The 21,159-nt window shown below is 38.5% G+C and overlaps 1 protein-coding gene across 3 annotated transcripts in view; it reads right to left on the bottom strand.

Annotated features, from left to right (window-relative positions):
• The window catches only part of LOC311080147 (uncharacterized protein), a 108,390-nt gene that overhangs the window by 60,304 nt on the left and 26,927 nt on the right, over positions 1–21,159 (bottom strand). The window contains exons 6-7 of one of the 3 annotated variants that reach the window (XM_084109921.1): positions 14,095–14,406; positions 10,699–13,726 (exon numbers count right to left, since the gene is read on the bottom strand). The exons of 1 other annotated variant lie outside the window; for it this stretch is intronic. In XM_084109921.1, the coding sequence (XP_083966047.1) occupies positions 13,440–13,726; positions 14,095–14,406 (599 nt within the window). In that variant the 3' untranslated portion in view covers positions 10,699–13,439. Of the gene's footprint in view, positions 1–10,698; positions 13,727–13,998; positions 14,407–21,159 lie in introns of those variants that run through there. One more of the 3 variants, XM_084109922.1, reaches the window with a different exon arrangement.

Raw genomic sequence — 21,159 nt, 5'->3', positions numbered from 1 at the left:
CTGCTGCTTCTGTGTAGATGAGAGAATTAAAGTGTATGCGCGTTGTGCACACGGTAGGCCTACATTGATTATGCCCAAGCATGCGCCCTTAAAATAGCATATGAATAGCATGCGCAACGCGCCACTGACTCTTTGCGCTGAACCGCCCCTGGGAGCGTAAGTGTATTTCTTAGTTAACCGACGTGCTTCTGTGAGGGGAAAAGTCCGCTGTGCGCGGGTACAAATTAGGAATGATACATGCGCCGGTGTACAAAGTCAATTGCACTGGGTGCAAGATAGGACCCAATGAATTAAAAGCTAAAGAAAAAAAAGTAGGTTTTAAGAAAAGATTTAAAAATAGTTAAAGACTGTGCCGATCTGATGTAAACCGGAAGGCTGTTCCACAGCCTAGGGCCGGTGTGGTGAACAATTGAGTCCTATTGAAGAGATGAGTCCGAGCTTAGGACCCCATTAGTATGCCAGTAGTATGCCTGATCTAAATCTGTTTTCGCGATTACTTGTAGCTAACGTGAGCTGTTTTAGTGTTATTATGTGGTAGCTTTATGTTGGTTGCAACAGCACTGCTGGACTGCATAGCTTTCCAGCAGACTTGGAAATTAGGCGCCAGTGGTTGCATGCACTTGGCCTGGAAGGCCGTGAGTGTGAAACCTGCATTTTACGCGGGATTGCTTTTCCAACACAATAGAGGTGGATATGGGCTTCTCCACACAGCTCACGCTGAAAAGCGACGCAGTGCCAAACACTGCTCCTCCTGCATGGACTCCACCACCGCAGCGGCGTCTTGATGTGAGTGATCATATATATAATCACAATTTATGGTTAAGCTAAATTTAATCCTCTAGAGTCGACAAACCCACCGGCGCATTTTGCTGGATTTTTTCACATAGCGGCAAAATATGAATATGCCTACAGAGAGCACGCGCTATTGACATCAACTTGATAAAACTCATCAGATTCATGTACTTTACGTCGTCTTGCGTTCAAATCAGAGGCTAAAATCAGGCTAGGAAAAATACCCTTTATTTCTAAATTATAACAACATTTGATCTAAAAAACATACTAACATTATAAGGGCACCCCAGGAAACATTCTAAAATAATAAAATAATCCATGCATTAACCTTTAAAATCTCAAGTTGCGTCAATAGCAGAGGAGAAATACCGCAAAATTTAAAAATAGGATTGTTATTGTGTCACGAAATGTAGTTTTAAGAGTTTCTCAGTCGAGAATGTAGTTGTTTGAAGCTCAAATATGTTGTTTATTTATTTAAAAAAACATACTAACAACGAGAAATGTTTAATTTCACAATATATAGCTTTGGTTAAATACTAGTACTAGTAATACTAGTTAAAATACATTAATGACTCGTTATAACGTAGTACAAACCTCTTCTATAATAAAGTGATTTTGTATGATTTGTAACCAGCCACTAAAGCGATTACCCATAAAACATGCTTTGAACCAATCGGATTGCTTGGGTCCTAAGCTCGGACTCATCTCTTCAGTAAGACTCATTTGTTCACCATGAGTCGAGGGACTTCTGGTAATGGCGGAGCAGCGCTCTGTCTCAACCACAGAGCGGATTGCTTAATAACAGTCTTCTGGCCTCCCAACTTTGCTTTTAACGATGGTGGAACTACATTATTGTTGTCGGTAACTTTTTTTACACCATATTATGTCCGAACAAAAACAGAATAGGAAACAGAAACGGGAAGGCAGAGCTCAAGCGCTGAAGCTAACGGACCACAACTACGTTGCTAGCCAAAAAGAAAACACGGCTGGAAAATGGATGACGACTTCTCAACAGCCTCGGAGGTTGTAACACCGGTTGGTAGCCCCTCTTCCAGCCCTGCCTTAAAAGTAAAAAGGAAAGAAAGGAGCGACTTGTCTCTAGAGGATCTTCAGGCTAACATTCTGGCTGCAGTTAACCAGAGAGCTCATAACCTGGAACTGATGGTAAGAGACAACAAGTCAGGCATCGAAGAGCTGAAAACCTCCCTTAATTTTGCCTTCATCGAAATTGAAGCTTTGAAAAATTAAAACAAAAAGTTATCTGAGCTTTTGCAACAGCCATGAAAAAACTATAAAAAACATGGAAATTTGGCTCACTGAGACTGAAAGATACAGGTGGAGATGAGCTCTAAGGCTGTATGGGCTACCAGAGGAAAGGGAGGAAAATGTAAAAAGAAAGGTGATAGACATTTGTCAGCAAATAGCCCCTAACCAAAATATGAGTAAAGCCATCGATGTCGTGGGAAGGAGGGATGCCGGCAACACACACACACCCTCGCTCCGTGATTATCCTCTTTGCCCTCCGCACAGCGATCTCCGCACAGATCTCACTCAGGCTGACAAGAAGACCCGAGAAAGGCTGTGGTCGCGCATCGAAGAAGCGAGGAAACAAGGAAAGCAAGCTTTTTTCAGAGGAACCCGAGCCTTCATAGAGGATCTGGAGATCCTTTAAGATGTTTCCTACGGAGTCACTCTCTAGGACTTTGTTGTAAACTCTGATCTCGTGCCTTCTCTTTCTGTTACTGCTTTAAAGGGCAAGAAAATCTCTTCAGGTAACTGTTCTAATACCTATGTTGGCTATTTCTGCTGATAGGGTTGATTTTTTTGTAAGGACTACAATGCTGATGCTATTTTCATCCAAGAGACTCACTCATGTAAAGAATACGAAAAGTTATGGAAGAGTCAATGGGAAGAGGACATTTGGTTGACTCAGGGGGATCCAACCACTCCGCAGGGGTTGCTATTCTCACTCATAAATTTAAAGGAAAGGTTCTTAATACAGTAAGGGATACCGATGGTCACTGGATGGTTACTATTACCTGTTTGGAAGATGCATTTTTTATTTTAGGCAACATCTATGGGTACTGCTCACTCTCACAAAATTCAAAATTATTGGAAGAACTGGACTCTGTATTAAATGAGTTGAAGTCCTGTAGCTAAAGTAATTTTGGGCGGTGACTTTAATATGGTTATGGATAACCAATTAGAGAGGTGCCCACCAAAACTAACTCCAAATTCCAAAAAAAAACTAATTGACTTCACGAAAAGGATGGATCTAATTAATACATGGAGAAAAAAAAAATACATTGTTGAAAACATACACTTGGAGCAATAGAAGCCACACGCTACAGTCCAGGATAGATTTCTGGTTGATTTCGGGTATTCAGGTCAGCAAGGAACAAAGAGGGAGATTCTCTAGCGGTTACTGGAAATTAAATAATTCTCTACTATCTCATGAAGAGCTAAAAATGAAAATAGAACTCCTTATCTCAGAACAATGGGAGGCTGCTAGAAAAGGGAATCATTTTGGGACATTGCGGGAACTTCTCAAATATAAAATTAGAGGCGTCTGCTCGGGTTATGGCAAGATATTGGCAGACAAAAAGAAAAACATAACTTACACGCTAATCAACAATATTAACAAACTTACTGAAAACGAGCATTTGAGCCAGATAATAATGCCTTATTAGACTTACAAAACCAACTAGATATTTTATATGAGAACAAAGCAAAAGGAGCTTTTATAAGGTCACGTAGGAATTGGATGGAACAGGGTGAGAAAAACAGTAGATATTTATTTAACATGGAAAAAAGAAGAAATTAAATCAATTCTATAAGAAAACTTTAGAAAAGATTAGCAAGGACAGTAAAGAGATATCAAACTATATAAGTGCTTTTTATGAAAAACTTTACTCAAGAGATATTAATCTCAAAGATCCAAAGGAAATCTTTAGCTTGATTAACTCACCTTTCTGTGTGGATGTAGCCTGGAAATCCAGACCTAAATCTAAAAGATTAATGGTCTGGCGTCGACTAATGAAAATCGGCCAGCTTGAGGGGCGGCACCAAGCGTGCATTTGAAACTCTCACTGCACACAATAGTATAACACTACGACCAATCACAACAATAAACCCCATACGCTTAGCTACCAGCGGAGCTAACTGGTAGATTAGACTCTTACCGTATCCGGTCGGCAAAACAGCAAAAACGTCCTTCTTGCAAAGGAACAATTCGAGCGGCATCTTCTGTTCCTGTTTTAGATAAAAACCCAAGTCTAACTCGTTCATTGTAGCGGCCAAAGACGTTTTAAACAACTGGTGTTCATCCATAGCCATCTTGCAATGTTTACTTATGACTTCGACATCACAGCGCTGTCGTCATCTGTTTAGCTCGCCTCTGGCCCGCCTATATCAGATAACCCGATGTGATTGGTGCAGCTCAGATCGAGGGGCATATTTAATGAGCATCATTACTCGACACCAGAGTAACTCGCTAAGCAAATTCAACTTGTGCTCTCGCGAGAACTCTGGATTGCCAGGGTAGTGTGGATGCAGAATATAATAAAATCTGCTGCCAGGACATAACTCTTGAGTAGATTATTTGGGGAATAACTCAATTAAAGAACAATAAATCGACAGGCTGTGATGGCCTGACCTCTGAGATGTATAAATGTTTCTCTGAGTCACTAGGTACATTTCTTCTGGCTGTCTTCAAAGAATCTCTTGACAGAGGGGAGCTTCCTCCTTCCTCCCAAGGCGTCATAACACTTATTCCAAAACCTCACAAAGACTCTCTATTAATTGAAAATTGGCGTTCCATTACATTGCTAAATAATGACTATAAGATTCTAGCTTCTATCTTAGCAAAACGTCTCAAATCTAAATTACACATTTTAATTGATGAATGCCAATCTGGTTTCATGAAAGATCGTCACATAGCCAGTAACATTCGCTTAGTTTTGGATCTGATTGAATACAAAGACTTCCTAGATGATGAACACCTTATTTTATTCTTAGACTTTCAAAAAGCCTTTGACACGGTAAGCCACAAATTTATTTTTGATACTTTAATTTTTTTTAATTTTGGTAAGAATTGTATTAATGCTGTAAAAACTCTGTACATGGGAGGAAACAGTTGTGTTAAATTGGCTAATGAAACCTCACCCAGATTTTACATTAACAAAATTATCCGCCAAGGCTGCCCCACCTCGCCTCTTCTATTGTTGATTGTAGCTCAAATTCTCTGTGATTTAATTCACAAGAATTCATTAAAAGGAATTACATTAAATGAAAGATAAATCAAAATCTCACAGCTGGCTGATGACACAACCCTGTTTCTAAAAAATTAATCCCAAATAGGAGTTGCACTAAATGTTGTAAACCAATTTTCTGAAAGCTCAGGCTTGAATCTAAATCTTTCAAAATGTGAGCTGTTTTCTCTTAAAAATAAGCATTTGGGTCAAATATGTGGCATAAATATAAATAATTTAGTAACTTATCTTGGAATAAAAATCAGTCATAATCACAAGTTGATGACAGGGAGTAATATCTCATTACTACACAACCCTTTTAATAAAAAGTTTGACTCTTGGCTTGCAAGAGATATATCTACGTATGGCAGGGTTCTTCTTTCTAAAGCAGAAAGCATATTTATTTACACCAATAGAAATACCCAAGTTACAATGTGCCAATCTAGACAAACTTTTATATAACTTTATATGGAGGAAGAAGCCCCATAAAATCAGGAAAAACATCTTGACTAATAAAATTGAGGACGGGGGTTTATCGGTAATTGACTTCTCACTTTTCAATGAGATATTAAAAATCAACTGGATTAAAAGATTTTTGAGAAATCCAAACAGTTTGTGGAACATTGTGCCAAACTTTATCTTTGAAAAACTTGGTAAAATCACATTCTTACTTCAATGCCCATCCATCAACAGACTGCCAGTCAAACTGTCAAACTTCCATAAACAGGCTCTAACTTGTAACAACAAACAAACTGGTCGTTGAAATTTAGAATTTTATGAAAAATAACTGTCATGTTCACATTACCCCAACAGACACCAACAAACACTTGTTCAGTCGGGTGAAAACAAACTTTGACTAACGACAACAGATGCTGAACATGTTAGTGTGAATTGGCCTTAACCCCTCTTCCAGAAGCAGCTATAGTCTTCCCAGTAGGAATGGGTAGTTCGAGACACAGTGTCGACACACGTCTCGAGTTTTCGACGCACTGGTGCATCGAAACAGTGTTCCAGAGCATCGCTTGAAATGAGGCGTCACCAGTGGAAATAAAGCTTCGTTACCTCACTGACACGTCACGCTGGGCTCAAATACAAAGCGCGTCGATTGCGCTGTCCCATACCAACTATATCCATTTAGTACAATATTATAATTATATCGGTCATGCCTGTATGCATATAGCCTTTTTGGTAACACTTTATTTTGATAGTCCGTTCGTTGAGACTTTACTAGTTATTAGTAGCCATTCAGTAGCTTGTCAACAGTGCATCAGTTGACATTCAACAACACTGTTTCAACTGACAAGTAACATACATTCAACTGACTGCCTATAGACTATAAGGTACAATTCAAGTGTTAACAGATTTTACGAAAAAGTGCCTGTTGACTGTCAATCAGTGGCGGTTCTAGGATTTTTCTGTAACAGGGGCCATTAAGGGGCCACATGTTACAATCAGGGGCCAAATACAGGGTACATTCAAGCACACAAAATAATTTATTCAGTACGGTGCAAATACATTTCGGCAGTCATTCCTTTTTCAAACGCTCTAATAAAAAATTATGAGCCTGTAAAGTTCTTAATGATTTTTTTTTTTCATTTATTTATACTGTGCATAAAGGACACAATGCACTTCTTTCTGAATTCCACCTTTTAAGTTTCATAATCATGTTGTCGCTTATAAACAGTAAATTATTGTTAATTGTTTGGGGGATGGAATTGCATCTGTGATCGTTGTGAAGAATTCTCCGGTTGCTCTTCTCGTCGACGATTGATGGGTGGGAATCTCTAGTCTAGGCACCTCACGATTCGATTCGATTACGATTCAGAAGATAACGATTATCGATTATTAATTTTTTTTTTTTTTTACTACTTGGTACTTTTAAAGCAAATTATTTATGATGACCCATAACGAACTTACTTCCAATACTTCCTATATTAATTTTATTAATAAAACAAAATGGAAGTGATTTGGCAAGTCAACTGTAAGGTTACATTTGCCAGCATTTGTCCCAACATTGCAAAGAATCAACAGGAAAATAAATGTGCCTGTACTAGCAGTATACTTGTAGTAAATTAATACAAACTTCAGCATATTCTGAATCTCTAGCATTTAATAATAGACTTCTAACCAACATCCTCTTGTTATTTCCAATGAGCAATATAATCCTTCAGACAAAAAAACACACAAAAACAAACATTTTGCTGTAGCAAATTCACAAACCGTTTTCGTTCAAAAATATAGAATGGTGTAGCTCTCATACAATGCTTGTGGACATACGCATATTCTAAATAATTAATAACATACAAAGCCGCTCTTATTCACAACTAAATAATAAAGAGTTATGACTTGAAATGTTTGCTGTATACTACAATCAAAAACAGCTTATACAAAAAAAAGTGAATGAACATCTGCAGAGTCAAAAACTTTTTGTGACTGGCATTGCACATATTGCAGGGCAGTATAACGTACGTATAACAAATCGGTTTACAGCATATTGATGTGAAAACTAAACAATACAGAAAACAGCTCTCAAACAAAAAAATACTAAATAGGTAACAATGACATTTTCCATACGTTAGCTTTTAACGAAGAGGGTGCTGTTCGAATTTGGCGCTCAGCCATCATGCATCTGTTATGTGCGCGTCTCTGTTATGTGCGCACCACAGACTGTCCGCGCACTGCACGTCCGCTTTAGAGTTCCGCCTTTTGCGTTCCGTCAATATTACGTTATTAGGAAAAATATATATATTTTTTTTTAGAAAATCGATTTTTGACATTTGTGAATCGATTCAGAATCGTCCACGTCCGCATCGATCGCGATACATCTAAGAATCGATTTTTTCCTCCACCCCTAGGAACGGGGGCCAATCAGGGGCCAATCAGATTTCAGCAGGGGCCAGGGCCCCTGTGGCCCCGCCTCTAGAACCGCCCCTGCTGTCAATGTTATTTTGCAACAGGTTATTAACCAATTGGCGACTAACTTTCAATTGTCAACTAACTTTCTGTAGATTGAGTACCAACAACTCAAGATCAATCTGTCAGTTAAATGTCAACAGTCATGTCAGCATATGAAGTATATGATACTGTATATCCTACTCAAGGGGTCTCATGTGCATCAAATTAATAATTATTTTAGCTGATTTAAAACTGTTTTTAAAAATGTTTTAACCATTTGTAGATAATCTGTTGATAGTCAACTAAAGATTACATGTAGTTGCTTATTTGTTGCTTGTCAACAAAGAAATTGTTTATGATCAGTTGACTATTAATAGACATTCTCAACTAAGCGTTAGTAGATATATTTTAGGACTATCTAATTAAAGTGAAAAAGAGTTTATATCAGTAGAAAGTCTATAACCTATCAACAGATTGCATACCTATCCTGACTGAAGTAGAACAAACACTATGGCCAGCACATCAGAGAAAAAAAGAAAAAAAAAACTTTTATTAAATAAAATAAATAAATAAATAATACAACCCATTATTTACTAGGATATCACGATCACATCTGAACCATCTGATTATGTGAAAAAAAATTATATTGAGCATTCCAAATGAGAAAACTCTCAATAGTCTACATCATTTCAAATGCCCGAGGCCAAGATCAAAAGTTATAAACAACAAATACAGGGTTGCCAACTCTCACGCATCTGGCGTGACAGTCACGCATTCAGCCTCAATCTCACGCTCTCACGCTTAACAAAGAAATCTCACGCTAAATTAGACATTCTTCTGTGCTGTATTTTTTTTTCACTCATGTGCACTAAATTTCAGAATTACTATAAACAATTCAGGCTCTTAACTACTGGATGGACCACTAGTTATGGCGCAAATTAGTTAAAATCTCCCGGAATCTAGAGCGAGCACGCATGCGAGACAGAGACTGTGCTCCAAACCAACCGATAGCGCGCGCACGCACGGCAGAGAGGGAAAGTCTTGAATGACACAGTTGGTGTAGGAAATTTTACTGACCACCAGATGGCGAAGTAGAGTGTTGTGTCAAAAGCACCAACACAGTTTGTTGTAAAAGCCTCACAAAAGCCTCCTTCGGCACATCTCTACTTTCAGGCCAGGCTCAACCCTGCTTCGCTTCAGTGTGTGTGTGAAAAAGCTTCAGGTCGATCGCTGCTGGCTTGGGCTGTGGGTCTCCTCAAGCATCCCGTATACGTCTGGCTTTCCAGGCATAGATCAGCATGGGTGTCTTTTACATGTTGTTCATTGGCATTTAGTTGCTCATCTCCACTATGTTGTGCACAAAAGCACATCCTATAGGAATAATTGACAGGCCACACCCGATGGTAATGCGGCCATGGCACGAAGTGGATCCGTTGTTTTGATCACCATTCAGTGTTTGTGTTCACACTACAGAGTTAAAATAACACTGAAGCACTGCTGGAGTTAATTAAAGTATTCAGTGATGATTGGCCATTAGTGGCGCCTGATGTTAATGACTAAAATCACTGAAGAAAAGAGGAACAAACATTTGAAGTCACCATTATGCTGATCAGTGTGTACAGCAGTTGGGCTCTTGATTTCTTATGCAAGTCTTTTCTTTGCCTATTTTAACTGACTTTACTATGTCAAATCAGGTGACATCATCATGAAGTGGTCTGATGCACTGATCAGAAGTGTGCTTTATCATTAAAGGGCCCCTATTATGCTATTATGCTAGTTTCCTAATGTTGTTGTGGAGTCTCCTACAACAGGTTTACATGCATCAAAGGTAAAACACATTTTTTTAATTTCCTCATAATATACATTTGCACATCATCACATTTTCATCATTAATACATTTCAATATAGGCGTGGCGAGATGAAGCCTCATGACGCATTGAAGCTTTTCAGCCCAGTGGTTCACAAAAGGGTTTGTTTCTTGAGGCTTCATTTGCTAACACCACCTGGTGATCAAAGAGTGTAAAACAAGCAGATCCATTACAGATGGCCTGATGTGATCATTGACGCACTGTATTTTGCACCAGTTGAGGCTTAGAAATAACGGTGAAGAAAACACAGAATTAAAAAACAAAGTAAATTCTATATTAGTATTCACTTTAAATTTGTAGAAATTAAAGTGTAAATATCAACATTATAAAATTAAGTTAAACCTACTCAACTTTCTGATACTGGTGTTCCCATCATGCACTGGGGCATGGATGATTAATAAGGTTGCATCTTTCATCATTGCTTTTGTTGTGTGGTTTAGTAACTTGTTTTGTGACATCTGGAGTTCATCTTCTAATCAAAATGAAACATTCATACTCAAAAATGATCCATCGAATGTTACTGCTAATGTAAACCAAGTATTGAGGTCTCTTTTTCGGGTGGTTACCACAATATTAATATAGTGTAGATGTGTTGTCTAATATCTACGTTGTTATTTACTTAGACGTTTCTAAATAAAGCATACACTTTAAATGCATGGCAAAATTCAATGTTTTAAAGAGTACTGCAAAGTAAAAGTAGAAATTATTAAACAAATTCTAACTAGCCTAGTTAAAGTTACTTATTTTCTTTGTTAATTGTACTTAACTTGGTTATTTACTTAATTCCATGTGTGAAATTTGGGCTACTTTAAATAATCTGCATGCAACTTGTAAAAGGAAAAAATAAAGTTTACTTTTTTTCAGTGTGTGACATTATAGTGACATCCAGCACTTAATGTGACAATCAGATATTCTGAAGAATGAAGAAAACATATTGTGAGCATAAGATATTAACTACAGTGTTATTCAGACTCACAGACATCCACACTCAGCTTATGAAACAATGGTGACATGCTTCATACTGCAGTGCATGATGGGTACCAGCAAAATCCACTCATGACTCCCAGCATGCATTGCAGCATGACTAAATTATGCATTTGTATTATATTACTATTTAGATTTGAAAATGTTAATATTTCCATTGTTGAGGTTTGTATGATGAGTGTGTTTTTACACAAGAGACGTTGTAGCATTTTTGAAAGATCTCACACAAATATCTTCATTTTCCTTATTAATGCTTCAGCTTCATAATTATGAATACTTAAATACTCTTTAAACCCAAAATGTCTGAGCCAACAGTATAAAATACCTTTATTAATAAACTGTGAACATCCAGGTTTTAATAAATTGTATGTACAAATTAGGGCTGTCACAATGTTGGATTTTTCACACCACGGTTATTGTGGCCAAAAGATTTCACGATATCGATATATCGCGATATCTATAGAATCTTTTATTTTTACTTTGATTATAGTTTTTCTTTTTTACACAACAAACATAAGTATACTGATAAACACAAGGCACATGCATTACTTCTTGTATACTCAATCTATGGCAAATTTTTGTGAAGGAAGACAAGCATGTGAAGTTTATCTGGTTTCAAACTGAAGCGAAACACTGTCTGAATGTTTCCTGAAGAACTGAAAAGCTCTTAAACCTGTTGCGCTGGCGCCAAGTCATGCAGATAGCAGATTTGAACAAAAAAAAATCAAGTGCAAATACAAATGCAAAAATAAGATGAGTAAAGAAATGGGATATATGATCACAGAAACAGTTAACAGGTTAATGTCACGTTTCCCATTCCATGACTAGTAAAATAATCGCAATTTACTCTCTATAAAATTGCGAAATCCGCAGAGTGATGAACAAGGAGATGGGTAAAAAGGTTGGTGGCTACACATTCTGCAGATTGGGTTTAAGGGGATCGCACACCGGACGAGAAGTGCCGCGACGCGTCTAAGACAACTCGAAGTATCGCACACCGGACGCGCACTTTCTCAGTTTATGGCCAGCAATACTGTTACGTTTAAGGACATTATGAAATGAAGATAATGTCTGTCTGTACTATGTTATGACTGTACTGTACAATTAAATACAATAGTTGCTGAGTCTGCGATCTGAACACTTTACCTCAGAGCATCCGATAATTGAAGACGTGCGCTTCTCGTCCGGTGTGCAACCCCCTTTAAGGAGATGTTTTCTTTAGGAGATGTTGTGAGCTTAATTTTTTCGGGTGTGGACAGAGTGTTTCACTCTCTCGCTCAGACGACATTGGCCCTGTCCCAAATGGCACACTCCGGACTTGTGGACTTCCTCAGAGTCCACACTTTGGTGACGTCATGTAGTGCAGACCTATAGGGCCCTTGGCGCGAGTCCACGAGGGCGCATTGAGAGGTATTTTTGGGACAGACTCGATCGGCACTCCAGAAATAACTGCCTGGTTGTTGTTGGACAGGAGAAATCACATTTTTGCGCTCCGATGTCTTATTTGCATGTCAACTACACATCCTAATTTTACAGTTCTATATTTTGATATTGTGCATATCACCTGGGCATTAAACAATAGATATATCATGCTTATTTAAATGATGTTTACAGTTGTACATAATAATAGGCTACATAATGTTCCATTTGAACTAAGATTACAATTTTAAAACATAATTTAAACATAATTTTTTCAATTTACAGGTTTCAATATTCATACTATGTTTACATATGACTCAGTAAAGCCCTGACATTCGGTACTATTTATTTAATGAATCATAACACGATCATATTATTAAACACGCTATTATTATGTTTGAGACATCAACCACTGGTCGATGACCATAATGTTTGTATAAACTGTAGGTAACAACTGGTAAAATGTACATTTAGGTCATAAAACCCGTAATATTTTCTTCTCAGCCATGTCAACAATTATCCGTGAGTGAAATCTCCTCCCATCTGTTGTCTGATTGGCCTTTCGCAAGGATTCCTGGGTAGTTAAAGTGCGTGGAGCCTGCTTCTATGCGGGCTTCGCGGAAGACCGCTTCAAGGGTACAAAGGGGGCGCTGCTGAGCACACTTCAGAGCGGTAAAATGCTGAATGGGACGGCCTACGGACTCGTAGACTCAGCGAGCACGCGCAATTCAAGTCCACGAGACCGAAAGTCCGCATGAAGTGTGCCATTTGGGACAGGGCCATTCTTCTCAGATTAGCTGCGCGGGCGCGCGCTGCGTCGTCTTCTTCTTAGATAGGTGTCAACGGGTGCAATACAGACACCTGAGAGGTCAACCAGGAACTGGCGCTGGAGTATTTACGTGTCATGTTATCATAAGAGTCCTGGTCATTTTAAACATCATGGTTATCGCCAATACCGGTATATTGTCACACTCTAAATTAACACGATGTCGATATTTCATGCTTTGAATATCATGATTATCGTCAACACCGGTATATTGCGACACCCCTAGTACAAATCATGATGAAAAAATAGGCTAACGAGATCATTTTAGGGCAATGTAACCAATATACACACATAACCTTGCCATTCTAAGGGTGTCAAAAATAGGTGGCCTGTTTTTTTAGTGGTCTTTATTTATTTTAAAATATAACATTTTTAATTGTATAATCCTTATTAATACTTGAGAATTTAAATATTCGACATTTTTACACAGAATCTTGAAACCTTCCCTGTGCACACTACAGTCTGGTTAGTGTGCTTGATGCTGACGGTGTTGTTGGCGGTGCAGGTGAGTGTAGCGCTCTCTGCTGGACGGAGGCTGATGTTCAGGTTCTGTCCAGTCTTGACCAGATCTCCACTCCAGCTGTAGGAGGGATTCGGATCACCGGACGCCAGACACCGAAGATGAAACACACACATGTTTTTTGACTCCAGCCAGGAATCACTGAACTCAATCTGTACATCTCTGATGAGATCTGGAGGAGAATAATATACTAAAGTCAATTATATTTACATTTTGAAAATAAAGGTTATTTTTGGTGTCTATGTTTCCATGAAGAACCTTTCACATCCATTGAACCTTAATTGTACAAAAGGTTTTGTTTTGGGGGGTTTTATAGTGGAAAATAGTTATTTACTCTAGAACTGTTCACTGGAAGATTCTTCTCTGACATCACTGCGAAAATTCGCTTTTTGAATCATTATTTTTAAAGATGTTCGGTTTCCTTCATAAAGGAACTATTTATCTTCAGGTAAACTATAGACTTATTTAACTCCAGTTATTGAATGTTTATGTGTGTTTACATTAACAGCATTGACAGGATGAATATCAAGTTAAACTCACCATGAACATGCAGCACAATGACTTTTGTTGGAAGTTGAACTGATTTTCCTAATGCAACAATAGAGAAGATTCCAGAATCCTGGAGTTTCAGGTCTTCTATTGTTATACTAATATTGTCCTTATTCATCTTTAATCTTTCATGAAATAATTGAGGATTCACCCGTTTGATCTGATCTTTTTCATACTCAGCAAATTCAGTTCCATTATATTTCCACTGCACTTCAAGACCTTCTTTTGGATAATCAGCAGTTAAATCCAGCGAGTCTCCGACAGCTTTGTGCTGGACCTGAACATCTGGATCAGCTCGTGACCCTACAACACACAACAAACAACTCTGGTTACAAATCAACGCAAAATCATGTCATATTTTTCACATTCAACATAAGATTAATTAGTTTGGCGACAACATCATCAGAACCAATGAGAAAAAGGGAACAGAGATGGCAAATGTTAAATAAACCATCAAAAGAAGCTCACGGCATTTGAGGTGAGGGTTTATCATCACAGACCATCTCACACTTCTCACTCACTCTTATCTTCTTAAGAACAGAAAAAGAAAACAGAAAAATAATAACTTTATTCCCTCGAGATTTCTGAATGTCAGACTCTAGCTCATGGCCTGTAATGGTTTGTACTGTATATTTGCACAATGACTCGTGATCTCTGGCTGTATTTTCGGCTCATCACCCCTGTGTCCATCCGCGCTTTACAAAGTGTTTCACATCCCCTCATCCACTGCACTCTTGCTTACATATTCTTCCATAGCACTGAATACAAGTGAAATTAAAACCCTGAAATAACATACATTTTGTAACATACAATGCTGGTTGCAACAGAATAACGATCGGTTACATTTGGCCACTTTCTGTAAAGATTTAAGGCTTGAGGTTTCCTGAGCTGAACTCTGTATAAATGTAACCAAGAGCAGTTTTTCAGATGCATATCTGCACAAACACAAATAAGGAAGTGTCTTACAGCCTGTTGAGACATTAACTGAGATGTTTCTGAAGATACTCACCCTGGAGAAGGAAAAGCAGGAGAACTGCTAAAATGGAGCAGCGGGACTCTTGAAAGATGTTCATGTCCGGACGTTTAGACGACAGACTGAGGCATCAGAGAAAAACAGAAGAGAGAAAACGACTTCCTCAGTTGTTCACGCTTTTTGTGAACAGTTGGGCTATTTGTGTCTCTCAGTTTGTGCACATTTGTCCACAGCTCTGTGGCTGTTCTGACACTAATAATTGTGTAAAACATTTAAAGGAACACTCCACCGTTTTTTGAAATAGGGCTTATTCACCGTCTTTCCAACATTTAGATAGGTGGGCAAACACATTTTTGTCTCAATGCATGCATTGTTTTAGTTTGGCAACGCCGCCGCTAACTTAGCTTAGCTTAATGAATGGAATCCTTTGTTGCCAGCTAGCATGTCCTGAGTAAAAGTGATCCAAAAAAAACAACTAATTACTTATTGTGGCCTGCATATTCACAACGAGTACAAATAGCAATGAAGATTAACACTAGGTGATTTCCAGATATTGACTTGAGACTATATTGGGGTGAAGCACAGGCAAAGCACTTACTTGGACGCAGAGATATCACGCAGACGCAGTTGCAGTTAATGCTTTCATTTCAGTGTTAAACCCTGGTGTTGGTCATGGTTGTCCATTTTGTTTGATGAGAGAGACTGTGTTCCATGCATTTATTGTAAAGCATTGAATGACACAGTTGGTGTAGGAATTTTTACTGACCACCAGATGGCGAAGTAGAAAAAACACAGTTTGTTGTAAAAGCCTCACTGCTTCAGAAGCCTCGTCTGGCACACCCCTACTTTCAGGCCAAGCTCAACCCTGCTCAAGAATTTATTTGTTTGTTTTGGTGAAACTTTCTGTTGGAGTTTTTATTTGTGGTTTTAAATATGTTAGGAAACACCGTTTTCGGTGTCAACTTTTGAATTTTGTGATAGGCCAAGCTAAAATGGCTATTTATAATACTAGGAAACATAAAATTGAACGAGACACAAGTTATAATTTAGAGGCAGTGTTTTTCAATTCAGTGAAATCTAGAATTTTAATTGATTTTCGATATTTTAAAGCCATGAATGATCTTGTTTCTTTTGATCAGATTTGGTGCAATAAGCGGGCTTTGTGTAAGATTATTGATGACAACCTGCATTTTGCATCCCTCTTAAGATAATTGTGTCTTGTCTGTTCTGATTTTATTTTAACAGTGTGTTGATTGACTGGAAAATGTTTTAAATTTTGTAATAAATTGATTTTGAAATTCAAAATTTTCTCTCTCTCTCTCTCCTGCTCTCTCTCAGCTCCTCCAGAAGCGGACGGTGTGTTTCTCCGCTCATGTTTGGAGCAAAACTGAAGTGGTAAAATAGTTTTGGGGAGTAAAAACAACATACACATCGAGTAGAGACATTGAACTTTATTAGGAGCCCAAACATCTGGAACGTGTGGATTCACGTGTAACAGATGTGGGCCGAATCTGGGCCGACACTATGTTGCTGTTTAAAAGACACTTTACATATAGTGATTTTGATTGTGTCCGTATATTTACATGTGATTGCAGATTATCGTTCATGGAAGTGTTCATGCTATTTTCACATATTAATTTCCTTTATACAGAATCAAAGAACTTTCAAGCTGAACTGGAGGAGTTTCAGCTATGTCTGTTATCAGATATTTGTGCTGAACTAGTTCACAACTGGCATCCCCAAATTGGTTGGTTCTTTATTAAGAGTGTGTATTTTGCTAGGAGGAGTTTGACTGATGCTGTGTAATGACTGAACCAAATAATCATATAAAAGGATGGTTCAAAAATGACAATATTCAGAATAAATTGCTTTTGTTTGACATTAAACCTTTCTTTCTCTGAATATAACTTTGCACTTGTGAAAAGTGCACTAGTGAAACTAACTACCTACCATGTGTGTGTGTGTGTGTGTGTGTGTGTGTGTGTGTGTGATGGGGAAGGTGCATTGTTGGAGAGGCTTTTGGACTGTTAGGTTCTGATTAGGGAATGGATGAGTAAACCCTGGGTGCCGGTCAGAGCACATAATGAGGAGACAGGTGATGATTAGATTCACTCTGTGTATTGGAGGTAGATGGATGATGGACCACAGAGTTATATTCAATTATGTACATAGTCTGGAAAATAAGTACAATAAAGATAATGATAAACATACAATAAACATAATGTAAAATAATCATTCTTAATTCACATCAGTGACATTCTCAACTGATTTTACCTGGTTAAACAAAGATTAAATGAAATAAAATAATACTGATCTGCAGCTTAATAAAGAATGAATAATCACACTTTAAATAACTAGTGCAAAATGCCCGTAATTGTTGGTTTGGTGTATTTGAGTGCTCATTGTTACAATTGCACAGCAAAAGTTCAGTGACATTTTTATTTGTGCATGGTAGAAAGCAAATACTGATACTGACATAATGACATAAATGTGGAACATTGAACTACACGATTCAGGGAGCAGGCTACACAGTGAACTCCAAGCTACTTAAGCTCCACTGCTTTCTTCGACCCTCTCTGTGAGGGTCAAAAGCCAGTGTGTGCTTCTTTTACCGATATATATTTACCGATATTTTTTGCATTTTTGCACTAATCCAAACAATGTCAAACTTGGCACTGCACTTACTCATGCCCGTAGTGAGACATCTGTCAAGTTTGAAATCCATCGGACTAACGGTTCGAGAGATATGCGAATAACACACACACACACACACAGACAGAAAGACGTTCCCGTAATTTATAGATAGATATAATATACAGAAGTAAACGGAGTAGGTGACTTACAGATTTCAGGGAGCAGGCTACACAGTGAACTCCGAAAAAATGATACGCTTGAGCAAACAGTTTGTGAATAGGTTATTACAAATGATGGCCGTGAATAAAATATAATATTCAGAAGTAAACAGTGTAGCTTATCAGAATGTTTATTTTTAAACCACAACCTTCTTGGGGCTTCTTTTACTGGTATTTTTAACGATATCTTTTGCAGTTCTCATCCAAACAATGTCAAACTTGGCACTGCACTTACTCGTGCCTGTAGCAAGACACCTGTCGAGTTTGAAATCCATCGGACTAACGGTTCGAGAGATATGTGAATAACAGACACACAGACAGACAGACACACACACAGACAGACGTTTATGTAATTTATAGATAGACTAGTGCAAAATGCCCGTGCAAAATCATTTTTTAAGTGTGTTTTTAGTAATTGTTGGTTTGGTGTGTTTGAGTGCACATTGTTACAATTACACAGCAAAAGTTCAGTGACATTTTTATTTGTGCATGGTAGAAAGCACAACGTGAACTCCGAGAAAACGCTATGCTTGAGCAAACATTTTGTGAATAGGCAACTACAAATGATGCCCGTGAAAGAGAATGTGAACGCATTGAAAAGGATATGTTTAGTTGGTGAATAGCATTTACACAGTAGCGATAACGTTAAGCGCACCAGAATGAAATATAATATTCAGAAGTAAACAGCATAGCTGACTTATAGATTCAGTTTACATCCACAAATGAATAAGCGCATTGATTCAGGGAGCAGTGCAAAGTGCCCGTGCAAAATCAGTTTTTGTGAGCTGATCGCTGAACAAAAAAGTTCAGGAGATATTTCTTAGCAATGGCTGATTTCAACAGTTTCAATATGATAAAAAATAACTTTTATATCGATTCAATGGATTAATAGCATTTTGGAAGAAAAAAAAAAGTGTCATGAATTTATTGCATTTTTGGGGAAAAAATAATCCGTTTTTATAATAAATCTTTGAAAATCAAAATCTGGATTTGAATTTTTTATGTTATTATAACCTAAAGATGCTATGTGAAAGTTTGAAACAGAAAATAGTGGTTTTCATCTTGCCACTTTCTTGGTAAAGAAAACACATTTGTACTTAAATTAATCAAAATGGATTTATCACGTTCTGGAACCAAACTATAATATTCAGAAGTAAACAGTGTAGCTGACAGTGTTTTATGTCAGAATGTTTATTTTTAAACCACAACCTTCTTGGGGATTCTTTGACCGATACAACCCTCTAATGTCAGAATGTTTATTTTTAAACCACAACCTTCTAAAAATGATATATTTAACAATATCTTTAGCATTTCTCATCCAAACAACGTCAAACTTGGCACTGCACTTACTCGTGCCCGTGGCAAGACACCTGTCGAGTTCGAGCGTGAGTGGAGCTGAGGAGCCTGGCTCGACGTGATCGAGTTAGCTCAGGCTGTTAACGGCTCTGGGTAATGCTATAAGGTTATGCTACTTCTTTTCTTCACTTCTTTTTTTCACTTCTTTGCTTCTTTTTTTCACTTCCTGCTCAGCTACTGTTCGGACGCTCTTGCTTACTGCTCCGCACTTTGCTCTATCGCTTTTACATTTTATCTCCTATTTTTTTTATTTCCTTTATTTTATTTCCTTTTATCACCTAATTTTAACTTCAGCAAATCAGCACAGTGCTCAGACGACAAAGTTTGGATTACTACAAAAACTGAGAATTCTTTTACCCGACCAGCTTACATTCCGGGAAAGGAAAACACAACTGCCTCAAGGATAAGAGAAAATGCCTCTTCTGGAATCTACTTGCTGCACCAACTGCCACAGACTTTTACAAAGGATTGCAGTTCTTGAAACAAAGTTACTTACGGGACCACCAAACCAGACGGAGCACACAACAGAGCTTCGTCATGGACACCCTCAGCATACCGGTGAGTCCCATGAAACTAGTGCTCCTCGACAGGTAGAGAAACAAGCCGATCGACTTACTAATCGATGGCACAAACAGGGAGCGAGACCCAAAGGCACTCGAGACATCAGATTGTCACAAGCCTCACATATTGCCGCAGTAGCATCCTCTACCCCAGATACAGCTCTGATAAGGATTGCAAACACTGGTCTCCTACCACCGCCTATACATCTTGAGAACAGATTTGAAGTGCTAATGAATGTAAATGAGGAATCCCCAAATGTGATGAATGTGATCAAACACAGACTGAATGGGCCAGTAGCTAACACTGATGCTAACTGGCGCTCAAGGTCGAGCAGACAGCGGCACTCAGCTCAGAGCGCAGCCGAGCCCAGGACTCTGATAGTGGGGGACTCCATAATCAGAAACATTAGCAGCAGGGATACAACTACATGCTGCCTTCCACAAGCAACAACTTCTGATGTAAACAGGGAACTTCAGAACATTCTGATGAAACATAAGACAGCAAATCGACTCATCATTCATGTGGGGAAGAATGATATTCATAAAGAGCAGTCAGAACTCCTTAAGAAGGATTTCAATGAACTTTTTGAAACACTTAAAAGACTGAAAGTTCAAACATTCATCAGTGGACCTCTCCCAGCAAGAGGAACAAACAGGTTTTCACGGTTGCTTGGACTTAATACATGGCTGCAAAAAACCTGCAATATAAAAGGAGTAAACTTCATTGACAATTTCAATCTTTTCTGGAGGCAGAGACAACTTTTTCATCGGGATGGCCATCACCCAAACAAACTTGGTTCAAGAGTGTTAAAGGACAATTTCTACTTCTCCCTCAATCATCCTTCTGCAGTGTGTGCCAATCCACTCAATCTGAACGGCACACACACACCTGGACACAGTATGAACGACGACGGGACTTCACTTCAGCAGCAAAATGGACATGATAACACCACTCCGCCACAACAACCTCTGCTCACGGACACAATCTCAGCTGAGCTCTGCCAACAGAGCTCACCACAGACAGACATATCAGAACTGCTTGAAGATTCAGCACCCAAGGACGACTTCCTGGAAAACAGCCAGGGAAGCCAGGACAGCATATCACAGCCTCTGAAGACACCAGACCAACAGGCCCTTTCACCAGACACTTTCTCCCTCTCCCCAGCATCAGCATCGCCACTACTGTGCTTCTCACAGAAAATGGAAGAACTAGTGCATGCTGGAACCAGACTTTCCCACTCTTTTGCTGCGAGCCCCCAGATACCAACCAAAAAAAGACAGGCACCATTACCACCCAAGCCTGCGGGCCCAGCTC

Source organism: Abramis brama, assembly GCF_963993115.1.
Source record: "Abramis brama genome assembly, chromosome: 3".
Taxonomy (NCBI): Eukaryota; Metazoa; Chordata; class Actinopteri; order Cypriniformes; family Leuciscidae; genus Abramis; species Abramis brama.
This window is presented reverse-complemented; position numbering and strand designations above follow the sequence as displayed.